This window comes from Pezoporus wallicus, unplaced genomic scaffold, assembly GCF_028554395.1.
Source record: "Pezoporus wallicus isolate ANWC-B61680 ecotype Strahan unplaced genomic scaffold, APGP_CSIRO_Pwel_v1 contig_4901, whole genome shotgun sequence".
NCBI classification, from domain to species: Eukaryota; Metazoa; Chordata; class Aves; order Psittaciformes; family Psittacidae; genus Pezoporus; species Pezoporus wallicus.
Genome location: NW_026640354.1, coordinates 101,344 through 126,844, shown reverse-complemented (window position 1 = coordinate 126,844; position 25,501 = coordinate 101,344). Strand labels below are relative to the sequence as shown.

General features: G+C 37.1%; 1 protein-coding gene and 1 long non-coding RNA gene across 2 annotated transcripts in view; both read right to left on the bottom strand.

The window, feature by feature from the left end:
- The window catches only part of IMPG1 (interphotoreceptor matrix proteoglycan 1), a 63,506-nt gene that overhangs the window by 18,749 nt on the left and 19,256 nt on the right, over window positions 1-25,501 (bottom strand). The window contains exons 3-12 of the mRNA XM_057418824.1: window positions 23,642-23,808; window positions 23,400-23,428; window positions 20,451-20,518; window positions 18,788-18,879; window positions 17,133-17,279; window positions 14,036-14,094; window positions 12,021-12,041; window positions 10,385-10,638; window positions 8,862-8,938; window positions 7,495-8,005 (exon numbers count right to left, since the gene is read on the bottom strand). Of these exons, the coding sequence (XP_057274807.1) occupies window positions 7,495-8,005; window positions 8,862-8,938; window positions 10,385-10,638; window positions 12,021-12,041; window positions 14,036-14,094; window positions 17,133-17,279; window positions 18,788-18,879; window positions 20,451-20,518; window positions 23,400-23,428; window positions 23,642-23,808 (1,425 nt within the window). The remainder of the gene's footprint in view (window positions 1-7,494; window positions 8,006-8,861; window positions 8,939-10,384; window positions 10,639-12,020; window positions 12,042-14,035; window positions 14,095-17,132; window positions 17,280-18,787; window positions 18,880-20,450; window positions 20,519-23,399; window positions 23,429-23,641; window positions 23,809-25,501) is intronic.
- Window positions 80-3,720, bottom strand: LOC130604368 (uncharacterized). The gene is made up of 3 exons (XR_008973437.1): window positions 3,651-3,720; window positions 3,451-3,552; window positions 80-356 (listed from the first exon to the last, which is right to left on the bottom strand). It is a non-coding gene; the product is annotated as an uncharacterized LOC130604368 (long non-coding RNA).

Genomic DNA, 25,501 nt, shown 5'->3' with positions numbered 1-25,501 from the left:
AAAGAAGTAACCATCTAAACATTGTAAATAGTCTTGCCATGCTACTGTAGTGATTTTGGAGCACCATAAATGGAGAACCTGGAATGTTATTTTTGATTCATTTGACTTTAGAATAATTAGAAACAAAATGTGACAGGTTACAATACCTATCCTTCAGACGTGAAAGTACCCTCCAAATCCCTGCCCTCTTTTTTATTTTTCTCCACTGTGTGACAGGAAAAAATAAAGAGCACAGTTCTGTAGGTGATGGGACCATAAGACGGTTTTGTGATACTGAAATTTATTAGTTTGCAAACCAGTAAAAACAAAATAGAAGTCACATGATATAAATTCAAGTGATTTGTTGACCCAAGGACCTAAAAACAGAAAAAACAAACATGACATTAGAAAGTTAAAAAATGTGACTCTCTTGAAATCTTGTAATCAGATAAGCACTTTAAGATCTGTGCTGATGCTTCCAGGCATTCATTCTCCTCAAGCCACACTACTTTTTTTTTTATTTATTATTGGAGCTTTGCAGTATCATGTAGGCTACGCTGCTTGAAAGCCCATCATTCCAAATTACATGGCATTAAAAATGGTTATTAGAGGAATGGTTGGCCATAAATAAAATTTTGACTGTAAACTCAGTTATCTGTTATCAGCACCACAATTCCACAAGTATTATATTCTACAACACTTCAACTTAGAAAGAAAAAGAAATCCACCAAATGGGGAAGAATGGAAAGGAAACCTAAACATAAAATGAACAAGAAAGGAATCTTTTGCATTCAGGGTTCGTTTAATCATGTTCTTACTAATGCAGACAATGATCTTACCATTCTACAAAATGAAAGTGAAATTTCTACATCATTCTAATTTACACTTGGATATCACTGCTTTAAATTGCCTTTAGTCCTGTCCTCTACATACCTTTCTGTAAAGTTGCACTGACAAAACAACATTAAGAACTTGTTGGAAAGAATGCATTTTATCGTAAAGCAGAAGTCAGAACTTATTTTCCCACTTCCCCCCCCCCCCCCTTTTTTTTTTAATTGCAATATGAAAATATATGAGATCTATCCTGGCAAGAGTTTTGCACATTCTAGATTTTCACAAATGCAAACTCTATTATATTTAGTATAAACATTATTACAAATCTGTCTCCTTTTAAGGTTTTTATGTATTTTTGTTTGTTGGTTTTAAATACTATAACATCTTTCAAACTGCAGAACAAACACCTTAAATAGATATTGGCATCAGTGCCAATTATGTGAGTCATCTCAGGTACGGCTGAGAAAAGCAAGGCCAAGCCCTCTCTCCAGATAGAGATACATAACTCCATCTAGAGACGTGATTCAGAGCACCTAAGTTACAACTTGCCTATGCTAGTCTAATACAGGTGGCATGAGTTATCTGCTAACAAGGAACTGATTCCAAGCTGAGCTCAGGTGGAGTTTCTTAATCTGGAAGGAAATGGAATCCCCCAAAGTGAGAACTGTAATAATTATAGAAAATAAAATATTTAATACCGTTTGATCATAATACGTTATTTCTCAAATCCAGCTTTTCTAGGAAGACTAAGGATTATTAATGAGTGAGGGAAATGTATTATTTAAGGCATGTTACTCTCAGCAGTGCCACTCTGATGTTTGTTCCAACAGGACTACATTGCATGTAAACTTAATTAGTTTCATTCATTTATGACCTGGCAAAGGGTAATCTTCCTCCCCCAGCTCAAAAGTCTGTATTATTTGTTTTAAAGTATTTTTTATTATTTTACTACTCTATTAGTCACAGGTTTTTATGTAATTTTATTCAAGGCATTAATATATTAAAGTTATTTGTGATACTGGATTTTCAAATTCTGAACTTATTTCTGGCCTTTTTATATTCAATTTTTATTGGAGGATTAGAATTACTGTAATCATGTCTGAAGACAGTAAACTTCCTCAAAGAAGTTTCTAGCCCTGAAGTTCTAAAGAAAATTAGTTTTCTGGAACAAAGTGCAAATAGATCACATGCAGCAACAGCTACGTGCTGCTCCTGGAGGGAGAGCTTCTTCATGCACAATGACAAAGATGAAGAAGAATTATGGGTGGTTTGTAGGCTTGTCAGGTTTTCAACGTTATCACATGGCAAGCACACCTTCCCTCCTCTCCTCTGGGAGAGGAGGTTGCTCCTGTTTTCATAGGAAACAGGCAAGAGAACTTTCCTGTTTTTCCACTTAGATCTAATCTCTGAACACTGTCAGAAAGGTTGGTTTTAACACAAGATGGGATCTGAAACTGAAATGTATGAAAGCTTGTATTACATATGTTACATCTCACTCATGGTGGAGGGCTACCTACAACCAATGTAAAGCTTACTTAAATGAATAGGTTTTAAGTCACCAGTATTACGGTGAAATAGGAGGGAGGGAGATGATTAGTTTGGAGAGAAAAAACATGAACCCAGAAGGGAACAATCCTCAGGGAAATGCTAATTATAGAAGTGAAAGCATTCAGGAAACAAGTACTGAAGGATCATTAGCATTGGGAGTCTAAAATGACACATGAGGTTCATGAGAACCTAACTGCAGAAACAATGGCGTTGACTAGCAATATGCAGTGATGCCTGTGTGAGAAAAGCCCCAGGTGTGTGCGTAGAATATGAGACTCTGGGCCTTGTGGAAACAATGGGATAGCAATGTGCGTCTGTGTCTGCGGAAGGGACTTAAAAATAAAAAATAGAAGTGAACAAGTGCCAGAACACTTAGGTGGAGAATGAGGTGTGAGGTGTTACATTTTTTCATTATACAGGTAGCTCAAATTTGCCTCTGGATCAACAGATTTTCTTGCCAGAAATATAAATTGTTTTCTGTACTTCACACAGTAATTTCAATGAGTCATTGGAGTTACCAATTGCATATAAAGTTTCATTTCATTTGTTTTGGTTAATGTTTACGCATTTATATCTTGTATTTGGAGATGTATAAGAAATCATATTTGAAGGAAGCAGAGCTTAACTTCAAATTAAAACTGAAGTGATTGGATAGCTTAATAATTTAAACAAGTGATGTGTTAAATTGGGAAAATATTTAGCACTGTTTCTCTTGTATATTTTTGCTTGGATTAGCCATTTCATTTTAGCATGTTTAATTATGTTTTGAAGATGTGATGAAGGTTTTGTTCTACTCATATTCTTCCTCCTGTACCCAGCATGGTGATAGTTGAGCTATCATTACATCTTTGCCGTACACTAATCACTTACTCCAATATGTTTAGGACTCTTCAGGATACCTGTAGTATTCTGAGTGTGCTATTCCAGCTTTATCACAACAAGGAAGACACTATGCACATTTTCTTAAATCTGACATATCTTAATATGGGCCTGCTGAAACTTTTGCATTCAGCCTCATCTTCAATTCACAGACAACTTTTAGGCTAATATCATACATAATGCTTGAGAAAATGACATAGCTACACCTACCTGTTTACTTCTCCAGTCATCGAACTGAAGCAGCACCTTTGTGAAAAGCATTCTTTGCGCATCTGAAGCGGCAAGCAACAAGTGAAAGGGCACAGAGAAAAGCTGTTGAGGGAGAATGTTAAGAAAATCTTGTTAGTTTACGATCAAAGAAAATATAAGAAAAGCAGAAAAACATGCAAGGAGACAGAGGAGTTCTTTACCTTGTATAACCATAGACATGGAAAAACTGCTGAGTCTTCCTGTCACAAAGGATGGGTGAATTCCAATCCTGGGAACATCTGGAGTGGCTCTTGATAGAAGTAATGGGACTTTCTTTTCCATCACAATGCTGGTTATGCCAAACAGAAAACTATGCTATGTACAGATGGTGCTTTGGCAGCTGGAGATGAACCAGATGCAGAAAGAATTCCCAGACATCCAGAAAACAGTTTTTCTAGATTGCTTAGAAATAGTAGTGAGTGAGGAGAGCACAACTGAATTAAGTGCTGGCAGTAGGAAGACATGACACAAGGCTGTGTGAATATATGAGGGTAATTACCAAAATTAATGAGGCTTTTATCAGTTGCACATACAGAAATGTGATCCCTGTCTACTCCTTATCAGTCAGTTTCTCACAGTAAAAAAAACACCTCTGTGACACATCCTGCAGAGTCTTCTCTTAGAGTCTTTCTGGAAAGCTTGAGAATGATCCAGGCTTGTGAGACTGAGATTTAGTACAACAGAGTAGCTGAAGTGTATTACTGCTACCTTTATTTTGTCCTATGCTTCTGGAATAACTGCTCCAGAAATAATGTGTCCTCCATGATGGTCAGGAGATTTACCTGTGTTGTATATTTGTTAGTAACTACAGTTAAAACAAATTCAAATTCAAATTCTCTTTACTGTTTAGGAAATAGAACTATATCATTTATTGTTGTTGCAGACTTCATGAACTCTTTTATCACTTTATATATTTGTTTGCATTTGTTTTACTGATGAAATGTTACTGCTTTTTGAAATAACAATCTGTCTAATACATTACACAAGTGTCTTCCTTTCTGAATGGTCATACTGTTTTAGGTAGAGTCACAAGAAGACCACAGAGGCATAAAAGAAATTTAACCATACTGAAGACATACTGATAACTCCAGAGGGGGAAAAGTATGAAGAAAGATGAATGCTAGAGAGCAGTGAAGAGGTATCCTCTCAGAGAGTAGAAAAAAGCAGAGGTTTTGCAGTGATTTTAAATGAAAAATGGAAAGAGCTGAGATTTTGCAGGAGCTATAGCAAACCTTCTGAGTAGTCAAATGTTTAAACCATGACATCCGATCCACGCATTCCAGAATTTTTCAGTAAGAGGGTTTGTCTCTGAATTCTATTGTAAAATCTCAGACAGAATTTGATATTCAAAGGTTAGGCTTACTTTAAAGCATCTTCCTAGTAATTTTGGGCTACTTTGAGGAGCAGAGTAAATGCCATCACTATTTGGCCATCATGGCTGTTTAATCCTCACTGGCCTGCTCTTTACCTGCACCACAGGCAGCATCACTGTCCTGAACAAGCACAGACCCACATGAAAGAAGCTTCACAGCTGCTTCTGGCTCATTCCTCCCACTGGTTTCCCAAGCCTGACAAATCCCATCCTGCATGTCTTAGAAGGATACTTCTTGTTAGTTCGACTCTTCATCCCTCACCTGTTTTTCACTTTCCTTTTCCTGCATGTTGTACGCAGAACTTTGCATCTATTTGTTTGTGTAAAGCTGAGTCTGATTATCTTTTAAGGAGCTGTGAAAGAATTTTTTTTATTGCTTTGACCAGTGACCTCACATAGGCATAATTAAAGTAGTTGGAGTAGATTACAGACATTCAGCGTCCATGAGTCTGTAGTAATGTTCAGCCTACAGTTGCACACATGATAACCGATGCAATAAAGTCCATCTGTGAAACATAGCTGATGGGGAGACCTAAAAGAATATCAGATCATGTTATTTCTTGCAGCCATGTCTTCCTTTCATGGTAGAGTGAATTTAAAGTTCTAAACATGTGATGAAGAAAATTTGCTCCACTTTCTGGACTGAAAGGTGAGAAAATGGCTGGGAATTAATGTAGTAGAAGTGAAGGCAGCTGTTCAGACCTTAATCCTCTGTCCAAGTTCATACAGAGCTAAGTAGTTCCTGCAACAGTTAAAAGTTTGGGTTTCTTGTTTTTTGTTTGTTTGTTTGTGTTTCAAAAATGCTAAGAAACACAGCTATGAAATGCAGCCAGGTACAGTGTGCGAAATATTCTGTGCCTAATAGTGAGGAATTTTGCTTGCCATGTTAAAATTAATATCACCAACACCGTTGACATTAATAAGACCTCTTTCATAAATGTTGTCAAGTCCTGAATTTCCAGATCAAATTCTATCAGCTCCTATGAAATATGCAACATTTAGGGAAAGAAAAAAATAACAACACAGGGAATGCTGTACTCAGAACTGCCAAATAAAAACCACCACCACCAACAACAACAACAAAAAAACTATAAAGGAATTTTTAAAAGTATACATTATTTACTCTTCTCTAAACTTAGTAAGTAGATTTTTAACCTCTCTCTTCTGTTAAGCTTGCAGTATGTTCTGTGTACTGCAAGGTTTTAAATGCATATAATAACTCCAGCTTTGTGTCACTGCTAATAAGGTGTCCCTTCCTTTTAGACAGGGAACAATTATTTTTTTCCTGCTACCCAGCTGCAGAGATAATGAAGGAATTCTTGTGTTGTAGTGCTTGTTTTAGACATAACTTGTGTTCAGCGGGGAGGAACAAGGCAGTGGGCCTTATTTTGGGGAAGTTATTTTTTACAGTTCTAGTCAGTTTGTTCTGTTTCTCAGATTGACAGGTTCCAACCCAAATATGCAACAAATAATTTCTTAAAATAGTGTTTAAAGGGTCAGTACCAGGTGTTTACAGGAGCAAATATGCAGTTATAGAAGATCCACACCTCTTTAAACAAACAATTCCATGCTGTGTGGGCACAGGCAATAATGGCTTTAGGAAAAAGAAAACCCTTGATGTAGTTTTTTTACTGCATTTCAAATTATATGAGAAAGATTGAAGAAATTTGTATTAGTAGGTAAGTGGTGAACTTTCTATTTGTATAATACTCGCTTAAATTTCCTTTGGTCTGATATTTGCCTGATGACATTGAAACTCACTAAACTATTTAATGTATTAACTCTGAGGATCATTTAATAACACAGAATGTAACCTTCATTTTGAACTGATGTATCAGAGCCTATGCAAGCCTCAAATGAACTGTGGTCCTACACTCTCACTTGGAAACAATCAAGCAAGCTTGAACCGTGGGACCAGGGAGAGGTCCATCTCCAATATCCTTCCTCCCATCCAGTGAAAAACAGTAAGGCAGTAACTGTAATAAATTACAAAGGAAATTCTTTACAATTTTAGATCTGAAGACAATGAATAAAACTAGTATCTTCACCAAAAATTGCTCTCATTTTTGGTGAGACTCTGCTTCTCTTCAGTCATTTGGAGCTGTTAGGATACAAGGTTTTTCAGCTATTTAGCAAATTGCAAAATAAATATGCAACTTTATGTGGGTTTTATGACATCAAATCCTTAACCCAATGAGTAAATACAATGAAAAATGCCTATAACTTTTTTCCCCCTGCAAATGTAAGACTTTTCCACGGTTATAATAAATGTTATTTATAGGTATGCTATGCTGTTTTTTGAAGGTATGATATGCTTTTCTCAGTAGGACTACAAGAATTTTTGCCATAATATCCTGTACAAGGCATGCCTCATCTTTAGGCATTTGTTGCTGAATTGCTGTTGGGGTTTTTGTTTGCTTGTTTGTTTTTTTCTTTGACAACCCTGAAGTCAGGTACCTTAGGATTTTTTTTCAAGTAAGCATCAGAAATGTAAATTTTTTACTTTTGATGGTCCAGAAAAAAATTCTGTCACAGCTGAAAGGAATGATTACTGTACTTATTTGAGAACTCTTTGTGTATTAACAACTGGATCTCTTCTACTCTCTTTTATAGAAAAATCTTTTGTGTCTTACCTTGTCCAGACAGACTGTCTTGGTCAGCTTCCTTGAAAGGTGATCCTGTTGTATCTGCAGCTTCAGCTCTTTCTTGCAGAAGACTAGGTGGGATAAAGCTACTTGTGGTATAAACTGCCAGTGTGGTGGCCTGCTCCACTGGAGACTCATAGCCATCAGTGGTTAAGTCACTGCTAGCAGAATCATCTGCTGGAGGAGGCAAATAGGAATCCTCTGGTTTTGAAGGACTACCAGTGCTACCCAGAGCACTGAAAGGCACTGTGAAACTTTGGTGGTCAGCAGAGATATCTTCTGTGTCTGGAGTAGATTTCTCCCGAAATGGCTCTCTGGAAGGTTTGGTAGGGAACACAGGTTCAGATGAAACAAAATTGTTGAAGTATTCAGCATCACTGATGTCTCCACTTAACACCGGGATTCCAGTTGTAAATTCATTGAACAGGATGTCTCCAGTTTGGCCCACTGTTGCTGGGCTGGGGTAGCCCAGTGGGAGTTCCATGCTCATGGAGTCCTCCTGAAAATGTTTGTAAAAAGCAGCTTTCATTATTATGTTTAACTTTCACTGCTAAAACCACCAATAATCTTTAGCCACAGGAACTTGCAAACAGCTAACTCAGCATGAAGTCATGGGATGTATGAAATGTTTGGCATGTGATGCTAATCACATTTCCTGTAATTTAAAAAATGGTCAAAGAAAGATGGCTTTCACTGTCCCTGTCAATTGCTCTCTTTCTGTCACTGAAATGTACTACTGAACTGGTGAGACAGTGTAAATTTAGTAATTACAACAGGAAAAGATAATCAAGCAGTAATTTTCACCTGCAAATGCTCTAAACAATACCTCCATTGAAGTATAGCAAGACAACATTCATCTTTACCGCATTATAAAAGGCAGGTATGTATTTTAGCAAAAGATCCTTTTTCTATATATTTATGCATATTTTAACACTGTTTAATTAGCAGCCTTTGAGTACCTGAAGGGGGGCTATAGGGATGCTGGGGATGGACTCTTCATTAGGGACTGTAGTGATAGGAAAAGGGGTAACGGTTTCAAACTAAAACAGGGGAAGTTCAGGTTGGATACAAGGAAGAAGTACTTTACTGTTAGGGTGGTGAGGCACTGGAATGGGTTGCCCAGGGAAGTTGTGAATGCTCCATCCCTGGTGGTGTTCGTGTTCAAGACCAGGTTGGACAGAGCCTTGGGTGCCATGGTTTAGTGTGAGGTGTCCCTGCCCATGGCAGGGGGGTTGGAACCAGATGATCTTAAGGTCCTTTCCAACCCTAACTATTCTATGGGTCTATGAATTTAATGTTTTTCCTCAATTCATGGAGAAATAAATAAATAAACATACCAACCAGTATTAACTTACCAAATCAGGGCCTGCCAGAGGAATAGTGACCATGGCCTGGATATCATTATCAAAATCACTAGATGGTCCAATAGATTCTGGGAAAAAAAAAAAAGGCACTAAATTAAATAGTGCGCAATATCTCAGCGGTGGCACCCTGAAAACTGATCAAAATGAACTCAGTAAAAACCATTATTAAAACTGTCCTCCATAAAAAAAAAAAACTTTTAAAAATCCATGCTAAGAAGAAAAAGGCATAAATTTCCATTTAAGCTAGAAATTATGAGGAAACCAAGAACTTCATATGCATCATTCTTTGTACTCCTTTATTTAGAATAAACGGGATAGGTCTGCAGATAGCTGAACCATGGATGGATACTCAAAATCAGCTGAAGTGTGAAGCACTTGGTTAAATCCACTTGGACTATGATGACTCATTATATTGTGTTATTCATTAAGCATATATTCTTTTCAGTTCTACCCAAAGTCCACACCATTGCTGCACTCAAAATTTTGGCTTTAGTGCCTGGTGGTTCCATTCACCCTCTCAGAGAAGCTCTTTAAACATAGTTACATTCAAGCTGTTTTCTAAAACTGGTTATTAAAAATAACTAGTGCAGGAAAGTTGATTAAAATAGTTATTATTAAAGTGTTCTATAGCCACTCTTTTTCCCCCCTCTCCTTGTGCCTTTTAATCTACAATAAACAATGAGATTTTGTTCTTACTGAAAGTATTAGTTCATTGAAATATATATATTTTTTTGCAAGAAAATGCTGTTTGTAAATGGAACACTTTGCAATTTGGTGTGTGGTTTAAGATTAGGTAAATTCACATATGTAAAAATATTTTAAATTATTTTCCCCATTTTTAACCCACCTCCCCAAAACTAGGGCTATGCTAGCTTTGAGAAAGATCACTGATGCACTAAATGGGGATATTTATTAGGTGGATTACTGAACAGGATGAAACCTTTAAATTTTCTGCTGGAGGTCTTCACAGCCAGCTACACTTCTTCTGTGTTTCAGAGAGCAAAATGCAGTTTATAGTATGTTTCACACCATCGATTTTTGCTTGAGATCAAATACTCCTTAAGGTGTCTGTCGCTCTGATTTCACTAGGAGGCTAGATGGCTTCCTTACAGTCAAGACTTACCTTTCAGAAAGCTAAATTTACATTAGAGGAAGCCCTCACTTCTTACCTCATCAAGGAGACCGGGAAATTAAAATGATACTATGAATATACATAGTATTTTGCACTCTCCACCCCTCCCTTATTTTTCTTAGTATGCAAAATATCCAGCTTTTCTAAACAAACAAGCAAGAAAAGCGGATTCTCCAATATAATTGGAAGTTAGGCTGTATAATTATAAAGACATTTTGCTATCAAGTTTAACTTAGATCTGTGCATCCCTGGGACACTGCAACACTTAGGAGAATGAGATACAGCAAATGAAAACTACCTGTTAGAGAGCAAAGGAGACCTTATTGAAATTGCATCAGTTTGAAAAGGTGAAACTTGTGGCTGGCACTGCCTGCCTACTGACCATCAGTAAACTGAAGTGTTCCAAGGTCCACTGGCAGGGACTGGTCTTCGTGGAGTGCTATGGCAACCAGTTGCTGGAGGTCTGTTACTGTGAGTTTTGTTGCTGATATCTCCCTCTCTTCCTTTGGAGAAAGTGGAATTTTTTCATTTTCAACCTTATTAGATCCAATAGTTGAGATGTCACCTGCTGTGCTTCTGATTTCTGAGCCATCTCTCTCAAAGTTTACCACATATCGTGCTATAGTGCTGCTTGACCTGCAAGAGGAAGATGCAAAATGCCCAGTGCAGCAAAATCAGTTACTGGCTGAGAATTGATTTTACAAACAAACCAACAAAAATATATATAACCAGAACATATTACACTCTGCACAAATAATGCAGATATATTTCTTCCTAATGAGACTGTCATCTTCAAATTACTTTTGTAACGCCTAAATCTTTATTTTTTCTATGCATAATTTTTAATTAAAATTCCAATAGTGAAGAAAATTATAAAAGTGTTCTAACATAATCCAGTTTAACCTGATCACTCAGGGACCTGCAGAAATACTAAGGTAACTTGAAGTTACAGATTATTGGTTCAAACAATCATAAATGCATACTGGTTTCACTAGAAGCCATAATCACCTATTAATTATGCAGGAAAGGGATTAGGCAGTTCATAAAACTACAGATAAGCAAAAACCTTATCACATCTGGGGTTTTTTTTTTTACTCTTTTTTTTGAAGAACAAGAAAGTTAGTTAATATGGCAAGCAAATCACTTTTTCACAATGGCAGTTTGTTTTCCAAGTCCAAATTAATGGATACAGATTCTCTCTAGAGGTCCTTGTTTAACAGAAGTCTCAAACTTTCACCATTATTAATAAATCAATTTACATAAATGCTAAACTCACCTAATTAAAATGAAAAAAAGAGTACATTGCAAAACATTTGTACTCCACTATGTTGCCTTTTATAATATCAAATACTATAGAGAGAGGAATCTCAAGTTATGTAGTATGCGCTATGTATTTACATTTGTACTACATTGCAAGAATTCAGGAAAAGCATTAGGCAATTCTTCCTTTTAAACTGCAAGTTAAAAATTCTGGGAACTGCTAGACAAATTATTCCCCAGCAGCACTTTTAAGCAACAACAGGCTCTGTAGCTCTTTGTATTACCAGTCAAGAACTCCCTGCATTTTATCAAGCTAGTAACTGGTCTCTTTGCCATTCTATCTGCACTGCTAATGCAGATAACAAATCAAATTTTACGTACTTACTGAAGATAATGCAGATCTGGGAATACTAGGAAGCAGCAGATCAAAAATGAAAATGTAAATATCAAGTTTCCCTATTTATTCTTTTCACTTTCAGTATATTACTGATAGAGATCTTTAATCATCTGTATGTTAATTTTCTTAGGTAAAACACTTTTCTTTCTTTCAGAGGGATCCTGGCAAAATTTGATTACATGAACATTTCAGATTAAGGTAAAAGTTATCCCTGCTGCTTTATATCACAGATTGTGTATGTAAGCAGAACACAGTCAATTCAGTTTGTTACATCAAGATAAAAAACATTTATTGATGTATCTATTGACATTTAATAGTCTATAAAATGATTAATCTTAATTACGAATTACAGACAAATTACCCATCTTTCTCCTTCTTCTGTCTTCATTTCAACACATAACGAAGGGCATAATAAAGGATTGCAAAAGAAAGAAAAAAGATAAATTCACGTATACTAGGAAATCAATCAGTTGTATATCAAAAAACTTCTTTTGACAATTTATCTTCCATGTGTCGTCTATAATTTTTATCTCTGTGAAAATGACAGCCTATTCTCCATCATTTCCTTGTTTGTGTTCCAAACAACAGGGATCTCCATGCTCTGAATGGGGAAACAGGATTTTTGATTTACCTTGATAGTTTGAAATATCTACTTTCATATTTCCCACTATAAATGGTGCAATTTGAGCACTGCCATTGTTAATCTGTATCTCTATGGTGGCAATGAATACCTGTGACAATAGCAGCAACTACTACTGTTGCTATGGTGCCTACTCAGATCCTAGTCACAGGGGTAACTTGACCTAATAACCTCCAGAATGCATGTCTATGATGACTTTCCATTATATAATGCCATTATTTTCCATGATGAATTCTCTAGCCTATCTCTGATGTTGCCCTTCTGCATTGTCTTGGGGGAAATACTGCTAAAATATATATAGTAACATGGCTAAGGGAGAATGGACACCATCACCTGTCTTTGCTGATCTGAAACTCTCAGAAGCTAACTAAATTACTAGATGATGGGAAACAATCCTGGTCTTCCACACTGATGAATGTACATTCATATCAGCTCCTAATCCAAGATACTAAACAGAAATGGATCTCTGATCTCCTGAAGTCACAACTTGAAGTGGTGAGACACTGGAATAGGTTGCCCAAAGAAGTGGTAAATGCTCCATCCCTGGCAGTGTTCAAGGATAGGTTGGACAGAGCCTTTGGGCAACATGGTCTAGTATGAGGTGTGCCTGCTCATAACAGGGGGGTTAGAACTAAAGGATCTTAAGGTCCTTTTCAACCCTAACTATTCTATGATTCTATGATTCCAGGAGGTTATTTATTGCAATATGTAACTATAAGTTATTACTAGATATTTTCTCTGCTTGTTCTGCAGTAACAAGTTTTTTGTTTTGTTACCTCATAATAAAAATGGAGGCAACTAATTTTTACTTTATTTTGCTTTATTCTGTCCTTTCCTCCAGCAATTTTGAAGAGAGAAAAGTCAGGAAGATGTATGCCCTTGCCTAAAATTGGATTGCAATATGAAAGTTCTTCAACATACGTTAAATAGTACTAGAAGCACTGAATGTTCCTGATGCTGTGCCAGAAGCCCATGTGAATTTATGTCTTTTTTTCCTGCTTTTAATTTTTGTTATCTCTTACTGTTAGTAATTCATTTTTCCCTTGATTGTTTACATAATGTGCTCTTATCTATGGTTCTGCTTCTATATGTTTAGAAGCATGCCCATATAAAATACCTAGGTTTTGATTCCTCTCACTTTCCCTGTAGATTCTCTATTGAAAAAAATGCACAGTAGCTTGTATTCTCAGTAAATATACAAGGAAGCTAAAAGTAAAAAAAATGAAAAGATAGAACACAAAGTTATTAAAATATGAAACCATTTTAATTGTTTGAGACACCTGGGAAACACCTATAGGAAAAGTTTTTATGTGTGTAAGCATGGATCCTCCTGCAACCTTCTCTTGCCAAGGCACCTTCACTGAGATCTATGAAGGGCACAGGATATGCACACAAAAGATAGCCACCTTAATAATCATACTCCTAGCTCTTTTTGTTTTGTCATTTAAGAAAGTCCTTAATACAATATTTTTAGCAAATAATTTCAAAGGATTTATTGATTACTTCACCCGTCAGGGAATTAAAACTAGCTCTACTTAGTAATTCAAAACCTCATAGTCTCACTTGGAATATGTTTGCATTTCTCTCCACATTGTCTCTGTGTTGTTTCTAGAAAACTATTTTTCGTCTATAGCAATACACCCACCACTATTCTATGTCTATCCACGTTGGAAGGATAGAAGGAGGAGGTGAATCCTCATAGCCAATAGAAAAATGAGTCACATTTTCTTACTTACTTAAATCCTAACACGTGGATTTCTTTGAATCCTGGAAGTTTCTCAAATATTTTTTGCATCTATAGAAAATAATAAAATCATTAATACATTGTAAGTTCTACTGGTAAAAAGCAAGCAAAGGTGGACTATCTGGACAATATTTTCCATATTTCAGAAAGAGCTTTGGGAAACAGTCTCAACTATTGCCCTCTGTGGTATCATCATTGCTGAACGCAAACACAGTATTTCATTTGTATATGCTTCCTGTATTACCTGTTAATAGGCAAAATTAAGTATGAAATACATCTTTTTTAGTAATGTAGTTATGTAAATAAGTGATAATCTAGTCCATAATAAAGCAAGTCAAATAAAATGAATCAAATATTTTTCTCATTTTCAGCAGTTTTGGTCTATGAATAACTTTGTGTTTCAAGTCACCTTAACTGTAAATAGTTAATTATTTAGAAATAGTAACCAAATGCAGGTGGATTTAGATTATTTGTCAGATCATTCCTAAATTAAGCAGTTATAACTGTCTTGTATAAATAGAATAACTTTGTATATTTTTAATTCTGATGCAAAAAATGTGCAGTTACATGATTTGAATAGAAAAGACAGTGTGAAGAATAAACAATGAGCAGAAAATGTTGAGTATACATTTTTTAGAGTTTAAGATAATAAATGTTTTTATCAGCACCTCAAAATTAACAATGTTTTGAGACCCAGCAGATTGATCTAGTCTTGTCTCTTTTCTAACTGCAGCAACATTTATGCAGCTAAGTCTAATGAAACATTTTATGTTGATCTACTATGTGAAAGGAACAGGATTTTTTTTTTAAACATAGTTCCACAGCTCCTTTCTGTTTCACTTTCTGGTCCTGTTAAGTACCAGGCAACAAACACATCACCTAAGCCTTTCATCTGCAAGCAAAGCCTGTGGGTTTAGGGGAATTCAGCACTTGAAAAGAAGTGAAAAAGCCTTTTGAGGAATCAGGTCCTTTTAATTCAGCATATCACTTAAAAAGTGCATGAGCTAATGTGGTGATCTTTCCTCTTCCTTGACTGTATTATTCTGTACAAACCCAGCATACATTTAAAACTCACCCATTCATGCATGAGCATTTGTCAGAGCAGGTGGGGAATGGCTGGTCAAACCCACACATTTCTTTGCATCTCTTACTTAGGTTAAGTGAAGAAGTAGCAGAAGATCAGTGTGTTAACACAATAACAGGTATGAACCACACCATATAAACCTAGATGTCTTTTTTATCACAGCCAACAGAAGAGACTACGGTGGCTAGCACAGAATATAGGTCTGCCATCTACCCTCCCCTTGTCCATCTCTTGGAAGAGGACAGCAGGAAAGGAATAGAAGTAAATAGCTCATTCTGAGCTTGGTCTGACTTAGTAAAAGTGGTGCAGAAGTAGCAATTAGACTGTGGGAAGATTTACAATGTTCATGTGACTAATGCTCTCTTAAAATAACAGAGATTAAGGGCCTCAATCACTAGAATGCAATCAATTTCCCTAAATTTAGACAAGCACTGTCATTTTAGATGCCTTAATGATGTCTTCTGCTCAGTTGCTGTTCTAAAGAGTCCAGCTCTGTCATATATGAGAGGCCCTTGCAGATGTATTGGACAACCTGAAGCATCTTAAATGGCACCAGATATCCATGTTTAGGTAAATGAATATCTTTTTAGGCATATTCTGCTAGCTGACTTTCTTGGCCAGTCTCTTCTTGCTTCTCTTAATATCACAATGAATTTGATGCCTTTTTAAAAACTGTATGCATATATGTGGCTTCCTATTTCCTGCTTTTCCCAAATTAATCTCAATTTACTGAGTAGTGTAATACATCTGAATCTGCATTCCATTATCTAGGTTATTTTAAATGTATATTGCAGTATACAGATGTACTTCTGAATATTTGCACTCTAATGTCTGCTGTAACTCTTCTTGCTGCATCCTGGAATTAATTATAAACTGAACTTGGAACTCAACAGCATCAACCTTCACAAAGCCTTCTCTGGAATTTGTACAGTAGCTCATGTAGCTGGAAAGGTTTTAATTGTGAATCTAATCTCCTCTTTCTCACCTTTTGATTGCATTCGTAAAACTGTCTTGTATCAAGATTGCCCTCTGCCTCCTCCATGGCCTATCTTTGGAGGAAAGCACATCGGGTGTATTTCATGTTACTGGAACACAAATAATTTTCTATTCCACATTGAATGTCAAGAACTGCTTTGGATCCTTTAAAGTGGCAGACAAAATCCGATGACAGTGGAAAATAATTGAACAGTCAAGAAACTTTGCATTTCTCCCCCTCCATTTAATGAGGTAACTTAAAAGCCAGATTATGAAATTACATCATTATATGTGTAGTAAACAAAATCGGCAGGCAGTTCTGTGGAAGGATAATCTGGAAATCTCCAGAGAAGGAACTTTTTATCAGCTCTGCCAAAACGTTCTTCAACATTTTTCTATGCATATCTGAAACTGAAGCAGGATAGTTAAATAGCTTACACTAAGGAATGCTCATGAAACGAATAAGAAGATGTAGTTAATTTTACTAAGACAATCTTTTAGAAACCTCAACTCATTAACTGCTATCTATTAAATTGATAGCTGAGCAGTCAATATTATTAATTATATGAAAACACCGCAGATGTTCCAGTTCTTACAGAAACTCTGGTAATGAAGAACAAAATGACTGGAAGTCCTTTGAAGAACAGTTCAGACAACAGTAGCTAATTACTTTTAACATTTATATTACATTTCTCAGTAGGTTTATTGTAGAAATTAAATTATAACAAAGTACTGTCCATGAATTTCTGATTAAACCCAAATGATATTCCTAAAGTTATTCTGTTCATCAGTTATCTGAGTCCCTACTGCTGACAAAGACTTGATAGCTTTGTGGCTGAACAGATGGCCTAAATGGGAGGAGAAGTTGACTATACGTGAAGGAAAAGTGAAGGTCTTAAGACAACAGTAATTATCTATTTCAAGTGAGGGCAGTAGATTCTAATTCTGTTTCATGGTGAAGGTAGTTTCAGAATATGAATCTCAGCCAAGGTAGAAAGCCAACATATTGGCATTCACCCAGCCTCCTTACCTGTAGCTGAAATTTTGCAGCTAGTTGTCTGTACTGTGGGGAGTTGGGATCATTAAGTTCAGCTGTGTACTCCTGGTCAGTGAGAGTGACACTGAATTCTACCATTTGCTCCACAGGCAGTTCTGGGACTGTATTTGTTCCCAGCTCCTGGAAGAAGAGTGGAGAGGAATTAAAAGAAAGAAATGAAACTAGGTGTGTTTTTTCCCCAGTATTTAATAAGTGGAAGGGTTACCTTTTGAACATATCCACAAAATAACTTCATATATAAAAATACAGCTCATCAGTTACAGAAAGAGAATTCTGTAATGTTCTACTATATAAACAGAAGATTATATATCTATATTAATTATATAGCTCCCCTATAGCTTTTGAGGAGCCAGCTTTTAGGGAGCTGATCACAAAGGACTAGGCCAAGGAAGAACGAGGAGACCAACAACATGGGGGAACTGATTAATCCCAATCTCCCAGTACATCTGAAATATCATAAATAAGTAATTTTAAAACCATTTTTTCCCTTATATTCTACCTGTTCTTTTGCTCCAACAACTATAATACACGTGGGTAACACACAGTTGAGAATATTAGCTTTATATTGCTGTTTTAAATTCTGAGGTTGTAATCATTTTGAACAGTAAAAATAGCATTTATATGGGATGACTCCAGTGCAGTTCCTGTGCCAGAGCTGAGAAGCTTGCAGAGGCAGGATGGAGAACAGTGGAGATTTGCCAGGGGTGCAATGGATGAGGCTTTGAGCAGCATTTCTGCCCTCAAATTCGTGGCAGAAGCAGCACCAAGACTTTGAGATCATCCAAGTGGGGAAGAGGTGACATGAGCCTCTTCCTTCAGCCAGTATGTACAAAAGAAAAAACCCAACCCTGGAGCAACTCTTCAAGGAGCTGCTATAGCAGATAAAATATCTAGAAACTGAAAAAAGGCTCAGAGCAAAGCCCAGGGTAAACAGAAGGGGCAAACTTCCTCCTGTGGCTCCTCAGCAAGAACGTCCACCCTCATGTCCTGGTAAGACCTTGGTCTTTCTCTAGGGGAAGGTTCTAGAAGGTTCCCTGAAGCAACACAGCTGTGCTGAGACCAGGGCCACCTCTTTGTCACCACCAGGTGCAGCAATTAGGAGAGGGAAAATAACAGCCCTTCCTATCATCCCTTTCTCTGCCTCAGACACAACCTGTGGTTGCTTCTATAAACATTTAGATGAAAAGATATTTGCTGCACGGCTCTTATGAGGAGATTTCTGTGGATGTCTACTGTTTGGCAGCTGGCTGCCTGGCAAGTAGGTCCTGTACCATCTTCTGTGTTATAAAAAGCTCAGAAACCATTAGTGTTTACATTATTTAATGAGCATCAAGGTCATAAAATGGTGCAAAATAGGCAATGGGCCTTTTATTAAAAGAATGAAGGCCTTGCATAAAAGCTGTTGCAGTACTTTTATGCTTTCTACTGTGTATACAAGAAACATAACACGCTATTCCAGTACGGAATGGATGCTAATAAAAACCTCTAGTCCCATTAGCGGTAATAGAGGGGAGCAGTCAGGATTTATAAGTGCTAAGTGTTTATAAGATTTCCTCCTCTTTTCTTCTAGCTGAGCTCAAAACCAAGAGGTAAGTGAGAAGTGGAATAGCAAAATGGGCTGCTCTCACCTTCACAGGAATCTTCGTGTCATTAACAATTTCGTTGAGCAGTGTGCCATTAGGTGCAGTTACGTATGGAGTCATGGATGTGCCAGGGAAGCCTGGGGGGATTAAAAATGAAATCAGGCAAGAACGGGTTTGCACAGCAAAAATTACTATCTTTCTCTGTTGGTCAGGTGTCAACTCACTAAGAAGCTTTCCTTATGGAGGACGTGTTTGAGCAGAAGACTCTACTAGTGGAAGGTGCTCATGACTTATGGCATGGGTAAAACTGCTGCTTTTTATACAGTAAATGGCCTTTCTTTCCAGGTCAAAACATCAATAGCATTGTATGTGTGTGACTAAAGGCAAAAATGGCATGGACATCAATGAAATAATGTGAATTAAATTTGATAATTTCCTGTCATATTGTGTTGTATGTCACCTGTCCTGTGTTCAGCAGTAGCAGTCATTTTTCTCCTTCTTGGTAGCTGGTGCAGTGCAGTGTTTTGACTTTCGGCCTGGGAACAGAGTTGATAACTGATGTTTTGGTTTGGCCAAGGACTTTGTGAGCCTCATGCTCTGCCAGGGAGGAGGGGAAGCCAGGAGGAAGCAGAGACAGGACACCTGACCCAAACTGACCAAAGAGGTATTCCATACCACAGCACGTCATGCCCAGGAGGTAACTGGGTGTTACGTGGAAGGGCTGGGAGACTGCAGGGTTGGAGGAGGTATGGGTTGGTGCTTGGTTGGGCTTGGGGGTGGCGAGTTATCAGTTGGCTGGTGATGAGGTGATGTATTCTCTTCCCTTGTTATTTCCTTTATCATTGTTATTATTGGTGGTAGCAGTAGTGATGTGTGTTATACCTTAGTTACTAAACTGTTCTTATCTCAACCCGTGGGAGTTGCATTCTTTTCGATTATCCCCTCAGTCGCTCCAGGAGTAGGGGGAGGGAAAGAAGGGGGGGGAGTGAGTGAACGAGTTGTCTGGTTTGGTTTAAACCACGACATCACCAAATGTCTAAGCTCAATTTTGCCAATTGAGATCTTCGTCTCTGTGATAGCCACCTTTCTTAAAGGCTCAATTTAAAGCAACAAGAATCTTTGACAGAATTTTCCATCTAGGGACAAAATTACTATGCTGTCATTTTTAATGACATTCTGTCATATTTTCCCCTCAAAAATATGCATGCAGGATGTTTTGTCCTCGAACCAAACCACTTATATTTGCAGAATTTTACCATTGCATAAATTTCTAATATTATTTGAAAGAACTATAGCACACAACAGTTTTGGTAGGTCTATTTGGAATAATCTGCTCAAATGAATGTCTTGATATCATTGTGGCTTTTTGACTTGTTTGTTTTGGCTAACAGTGTGGCAGCTGACACTTTAAATGTTATTTCATAACTGAAGCAAAATTAGTTCTATTCTCTACAGGTGAAACTAGGAAAATGGGTGCATTTAAAGACTGAAACAAACTTGGAATGCTGCATCTGAGCAGCAGACATGGTGTAAACAAATAAAAAATTGCTTCTTATAGCTTATTTTGCTAAAGCATGTCATTGTACTTTACTGTACTTGTCATGCTTCTACGGCATTTGTTAAATTACAGCCTTCTAAGATCTGTGAATCACTGGTTTTAGCAAGTCTATTTAATGGGCAGGCACACAGCAAGCAGAATTGATTTTACCTGTAGGAATGGAAGAAATGTCTTCTAGCTTTTTGCCACCTGTTTTCTCTGTGGATATTTCATCTTTCCTATCAATCAAATAGAAAGGAATGATTTAAAGATCAGCATGCTGTACTAGCAATTGCAAAGGTGTAAAAAAACCAAAAAGGAAATAACCCCTATATTTAGTGTACTTTAAATGAGAGAATTTATTTCCGATGGAATATTTGATAAGCTCGTTAAACAGGCAATGGAACAGCAGATCATATTTTATGTTTAACATTTTATATATTTCCTTTCCTTTTTTTCAATATGATATTTGATTTTACAGTAAATAAAAATACTGATTTGATATATTCCTCTACCAAGGATTACCAGTCCGGTCAAAAGTGTGCTTATAAGTTTTCATGACTGATTTTTGCCAGCAGTTAGAGGGATGGTGTCACAAAGATTAAATCATTGCACAGGGTCTACTTTTTCTCCCTTTGAAGTTTATGAAAGATTGACAGCTGACTAAAATGGAATCAAGACTTCTTGTACATTATCTAAACCAACAACTGTTTCCTTTGCTGTATCTCTTCCTATTAAGATAGTTTAATGAGGGCTCTAGTTTTAGAACTAATGGACATCTCATGGTTTCAAGCGTGTCTCATATGGTTTGGTGTGAGGAGAGGATGTGTGACCTATTTTTCATAGAGTCATAGAATAGCTAGGGTTGGAAAGGACCTTAAGATCATCTAGTTCCAACCCTCCTGCCATGGGCAGGGACACCTCACGCTAAACGATGTCACCCAAGGCTCTGTCCAACCTGGCCTTGAACACTGCCAGGGATGGAGCATTCACAACCTCCCTGGGCAACCCATTCCAGTGCCTTACCACCCTTACAGTAAAGAATTTCTTCCTTACATCTAATCTAAACTTCCCATTTTCTATTGTCAGCCTGCATTATACTATTATAAGAATGCTTCCAACTAATGATAATTTCAAATCAGATTCCTGGATGAAGATTATTTTGAATTTTAGGAATGTTTATGACTGGATCTAGATGTAATATTCATGGATTAGTGCCTGCCATGGTCTCCATGGTAGGCAGCTGAAAACTCAAGAATATAGTGGGTGTTATGTACAGATTTTCTGCCTCACATCACAGGCTTTGGTTTTGTATTGTTGATATAATTTTCTGTTGCAAGCTTTATAGTCATGTGCTGATGAATAAATTGTGTAACTGAAACTGTTCATTTGCCTGAAAAGCAGAGGTGGTATGTATACATAAATACATTTTATAATAAATGTGTTAAATTTTAGTGGAGGTAAGTCTATAGAATAATTTCTGCTCTAAAACCAAAATGTCATTCATTTTTAGCTTTTGGAATCATTCATTATGTCATTCATTTTTTAGTTTTTGGAGTCTTAGATAAGAATCTTTTCATGTTTTGCTATTTTTTTTGTGAAATTTGTGGGTGAAGGATTTCGGCTGTTTCAGGTTCTAAGTAGTGTGATAAAAACCCCACAGCATAAAAAAAAAAAGGCCAATCATATAAATACATGAGGACAGAATTATGATTTCTATAGAAATAGCTGTTATTAAGGCAGTGCACTAGTGGTGGGTTTGTGAAAACTAATAGGAGTGAAGGAACTAAGGATACTGCAGATAATATATTGTGTTAACTGAGACAATGTGAAGCTTGTAGCATAGACAGAAAAGGTAGCTGGGCTGCATTTCTATACAGGACCAAGCTGGCTATTTAATAACATAAAGAACATGAAAAAACTGTATTTACCACATCCTCTGGATACCTTGTGTAGTGAGAACTAAAATATTTGTAGAGTTTTCACAATGTTAACTAATTATGTGTTATGTCTTTAACTGGAGACTGATTTCTTTACATGGCATCTACAGAAGATACAAAATGTTTCCCAAATCACAAAGTGCTAAAGATGAAGTTCAACAGTGCTTAATCATGTTTGCATGTATTTCCAATTAGAATATCAGTAATTTCATAGAATTTACTTCACTTTCTGAACTGTGTCTAGGGAAAACCGTACTGTACACAAAGAGCACAAGAATTGAGATCAGTCACTTTGGTTACTGCTTTGCTGCTGGTGTTTGCACTAGACTGAATGAAAAGACCTCCCTTTAGAGTTCTGGGAAGTTTAATTAGGCCCTACATTATTAAAAATATATTTCTGAGAAAGAATAATGCTCAAAGCTCCCATGTCATGATGAACAAACATACAAAAATCTTCTGTGATCATGAGACAGTGTAATTAAGGAGCAGGAATGATTATTTGCTGCACCCTAAAATCTAAGAAAAGTCAAAGGAAAAAAAATATATAAATCAGAGAAACTGTGAACAATGATTTGTCTGGCTGTACTGTAGTATTTATATGCAAAGTGACAGAATTCAGTATTGCAGCTTTAATCCTGCCATTCTCAGATTTCTGAGCATTGCCAGGAGACTTTTTTCTTTTTACAAGAATTTATGAAGTAAAGCATCACCTTATTTAACACTATGCTGATACATAAAAATGTAGGGCAAAGATAAAGTGAAGGCATAGTGTTTTTATATTACTGCTCAATGTAACCTCCAGATAAACTTTGATTAAAGGCTGAATTTCCTTTTCAGAATGATAGATGTTCTGGGTAATCTTTTGTCATGCTCCCAATCAACACTAGTCGAATGCATAGCCCTTGCTCTGTCACTGTTTCATGCTCACGTTAGTCAAAGAAGACATTCTGTAGGGTCTCAAGGTGAACAGGCAACTCAGACATTTGTCTACCTTCATTATTTGTTATTCAGTCACTGTGTACCATGATACCTACAGTATACAACACAGCTCTCACAGCACACACCAAATACATCACAGCGCTATCTGTGTATCATCTGTTCGCATCCATGCACATCTACACGTATCTTTTTCACAAAAGGCAGTAACATGAAGTAGCAAGGTTCTGCTTGTGCTACTTACCTTTCCTGGAAGGTTCTATGTTTTACTCGCTGCAAAAAGATTAAGAAAAACAACATTTTACTAGTTGGTGTATCCAACCATTGAGCAGAGTCCTGTTAGCTCTTTTGTTTATTGTACTTTTAAGTTTTCCTTCTAATACATGCCCCCTCCTCTTCCTGAACATTACTTTGCTTTTATAAAAGCAGATGGGGAGGGACTTGGGAGTCTCCCACAGTTTCTAAACAAATGTCAGTAATCCTTACCCGTTGGATTATTTCCAGGTGCTCTTGGGAGTTGCTGAAGTTTTTGCCAATGTCAAATATGCAGAAAGTTTCCCTCTGGCAGGCAGTAACCCAGTTCTGATATTCAGAAGTATCAGGAATCCGGTCAAAAAAAATACGAAAGGCTTCCCACACAGCTTCCTGGCAGACTGAGTAAGAAGAAAGAGGCTGGAGATGGATGCTTTGTAACAAAAAGTAAACTTGAAAGCCTTTTTAAAGTGATTTGGGATTTACACATTTTATTGTAGTTAGTAAAAAAGTCTAGCTTCTAGGTATTTTTAGACTTCTAGGTCTTTTAAACATTTCTGAGTTGGCAGTCATAGAATCATAGAATAGTTAGGGTTGGAAAGGACCTTAAGATCATCAAGTTCCAACCCCCCTGCATGGGCAGGGACACCTACCCACCTAACACTAAACCATATCACCCAAGGCTCTGTCCAGCCTGGCCTTGAACACTGCCAGGGATGGAGCATTCACAACCTCCCTGGGCAACCCATTCCAGTGCCTCACCACCCTTACAGTAACGAATTTCTTCCTTACATCTAATCTAAACTTCCCCTGTTTAAGTTTGAACCTGTTTCCCATTGTCCTATCACTACAGTTCCTAAAGAACAGTCCCTCTCCAGCATCCCTATAGCCCCCTTCAGACACTGGAAGGCTGCTATGAGGTCTCCACGCAGCCTTCTCTTCTCCAGGCTGAACAGCCCCAACTTTCTCAGCCTGTCTTCATACGGGAGATGCTCCAGTCCCCTGATCATCCTCGTGGCCCTTCTCTGGACTTGTTCCAACACTTCCATGTCCTTTTTATGTTGAGGACACCAGAACTGCACACAATACTCCAGGTGAGGTCTCACAAGAGCAGAGTAAAGGGGCAGGATCACCTCCTTCGACCTGCTGGTCACACTCCTTTTGATGCAGCCCAGAATACGGTTGGCTTTCTGGGCTGCGAGCGCACACTGAAGCTGGCTCATGTTCATTTTCTCATCGACCAACACCCCCAAGTCCTTCCCCAGTTGCTTGGAATCTCTTCTCTGCCCAACCTGTAGCTGTGCCTGGGATTGCCCTGACCCAAGTGTATGACCTTGCTCTTGGCTTTACGCTGAAGGAGTAGCCATCTTTAAATTAACAATTGCTGATTTCTCTCATTTTGAAAGATTAATTTGGCTTGATATCATCATAGAATCATAGAATCATCATCATGGTGAATAAGGGGCAAACACAGAGCACACCTTCTTCATCTCAAAAGTACATATATCCAAGGATGCATATTGGATATTCTAGTAATATAGCAGTCATCATACTTGAATAATCACAATTTTAATTGTATTAAAAAAATTTGTGCACTACTATGTTAACTATGTTAGAAAAGATAAGCAGAACATATTTAAAATTTTTATATTTCCTACACAGATAAAAAATTTCTTAATGGAAAAATGCTACAGGCTAAAATGATTTCATTATATTCTAGATTTTCAAAGTAATTCAGTGTTTCAAAATCTTAAGTGTGTTCTACAGCAGGTACATAATTTTATGTTTCTTTAAACACCTGTGGAAAAATTGAATTACTTAATATCCGTTATTAAAAGTAAAATTCCTTTGAAAAGAAAGAACATGTTTTTGTTCCTCTTTACACTACTATACACAGTTATTTTTTCAGTGTTAGATATTTCCTCCATGGTGATGAATCACTTGGTAAAATGCCAGGCTATATCACACAAGATTAACATGTACTTTGGCTGCAGAGTGAACAGTAGTGTTCCGTATCATTTGGGGAATGAGAATGAATATAGAGAGTAAGACAGAAGGGAAGACTTTAAAAAGATGATATTCAGGAATGGGTTT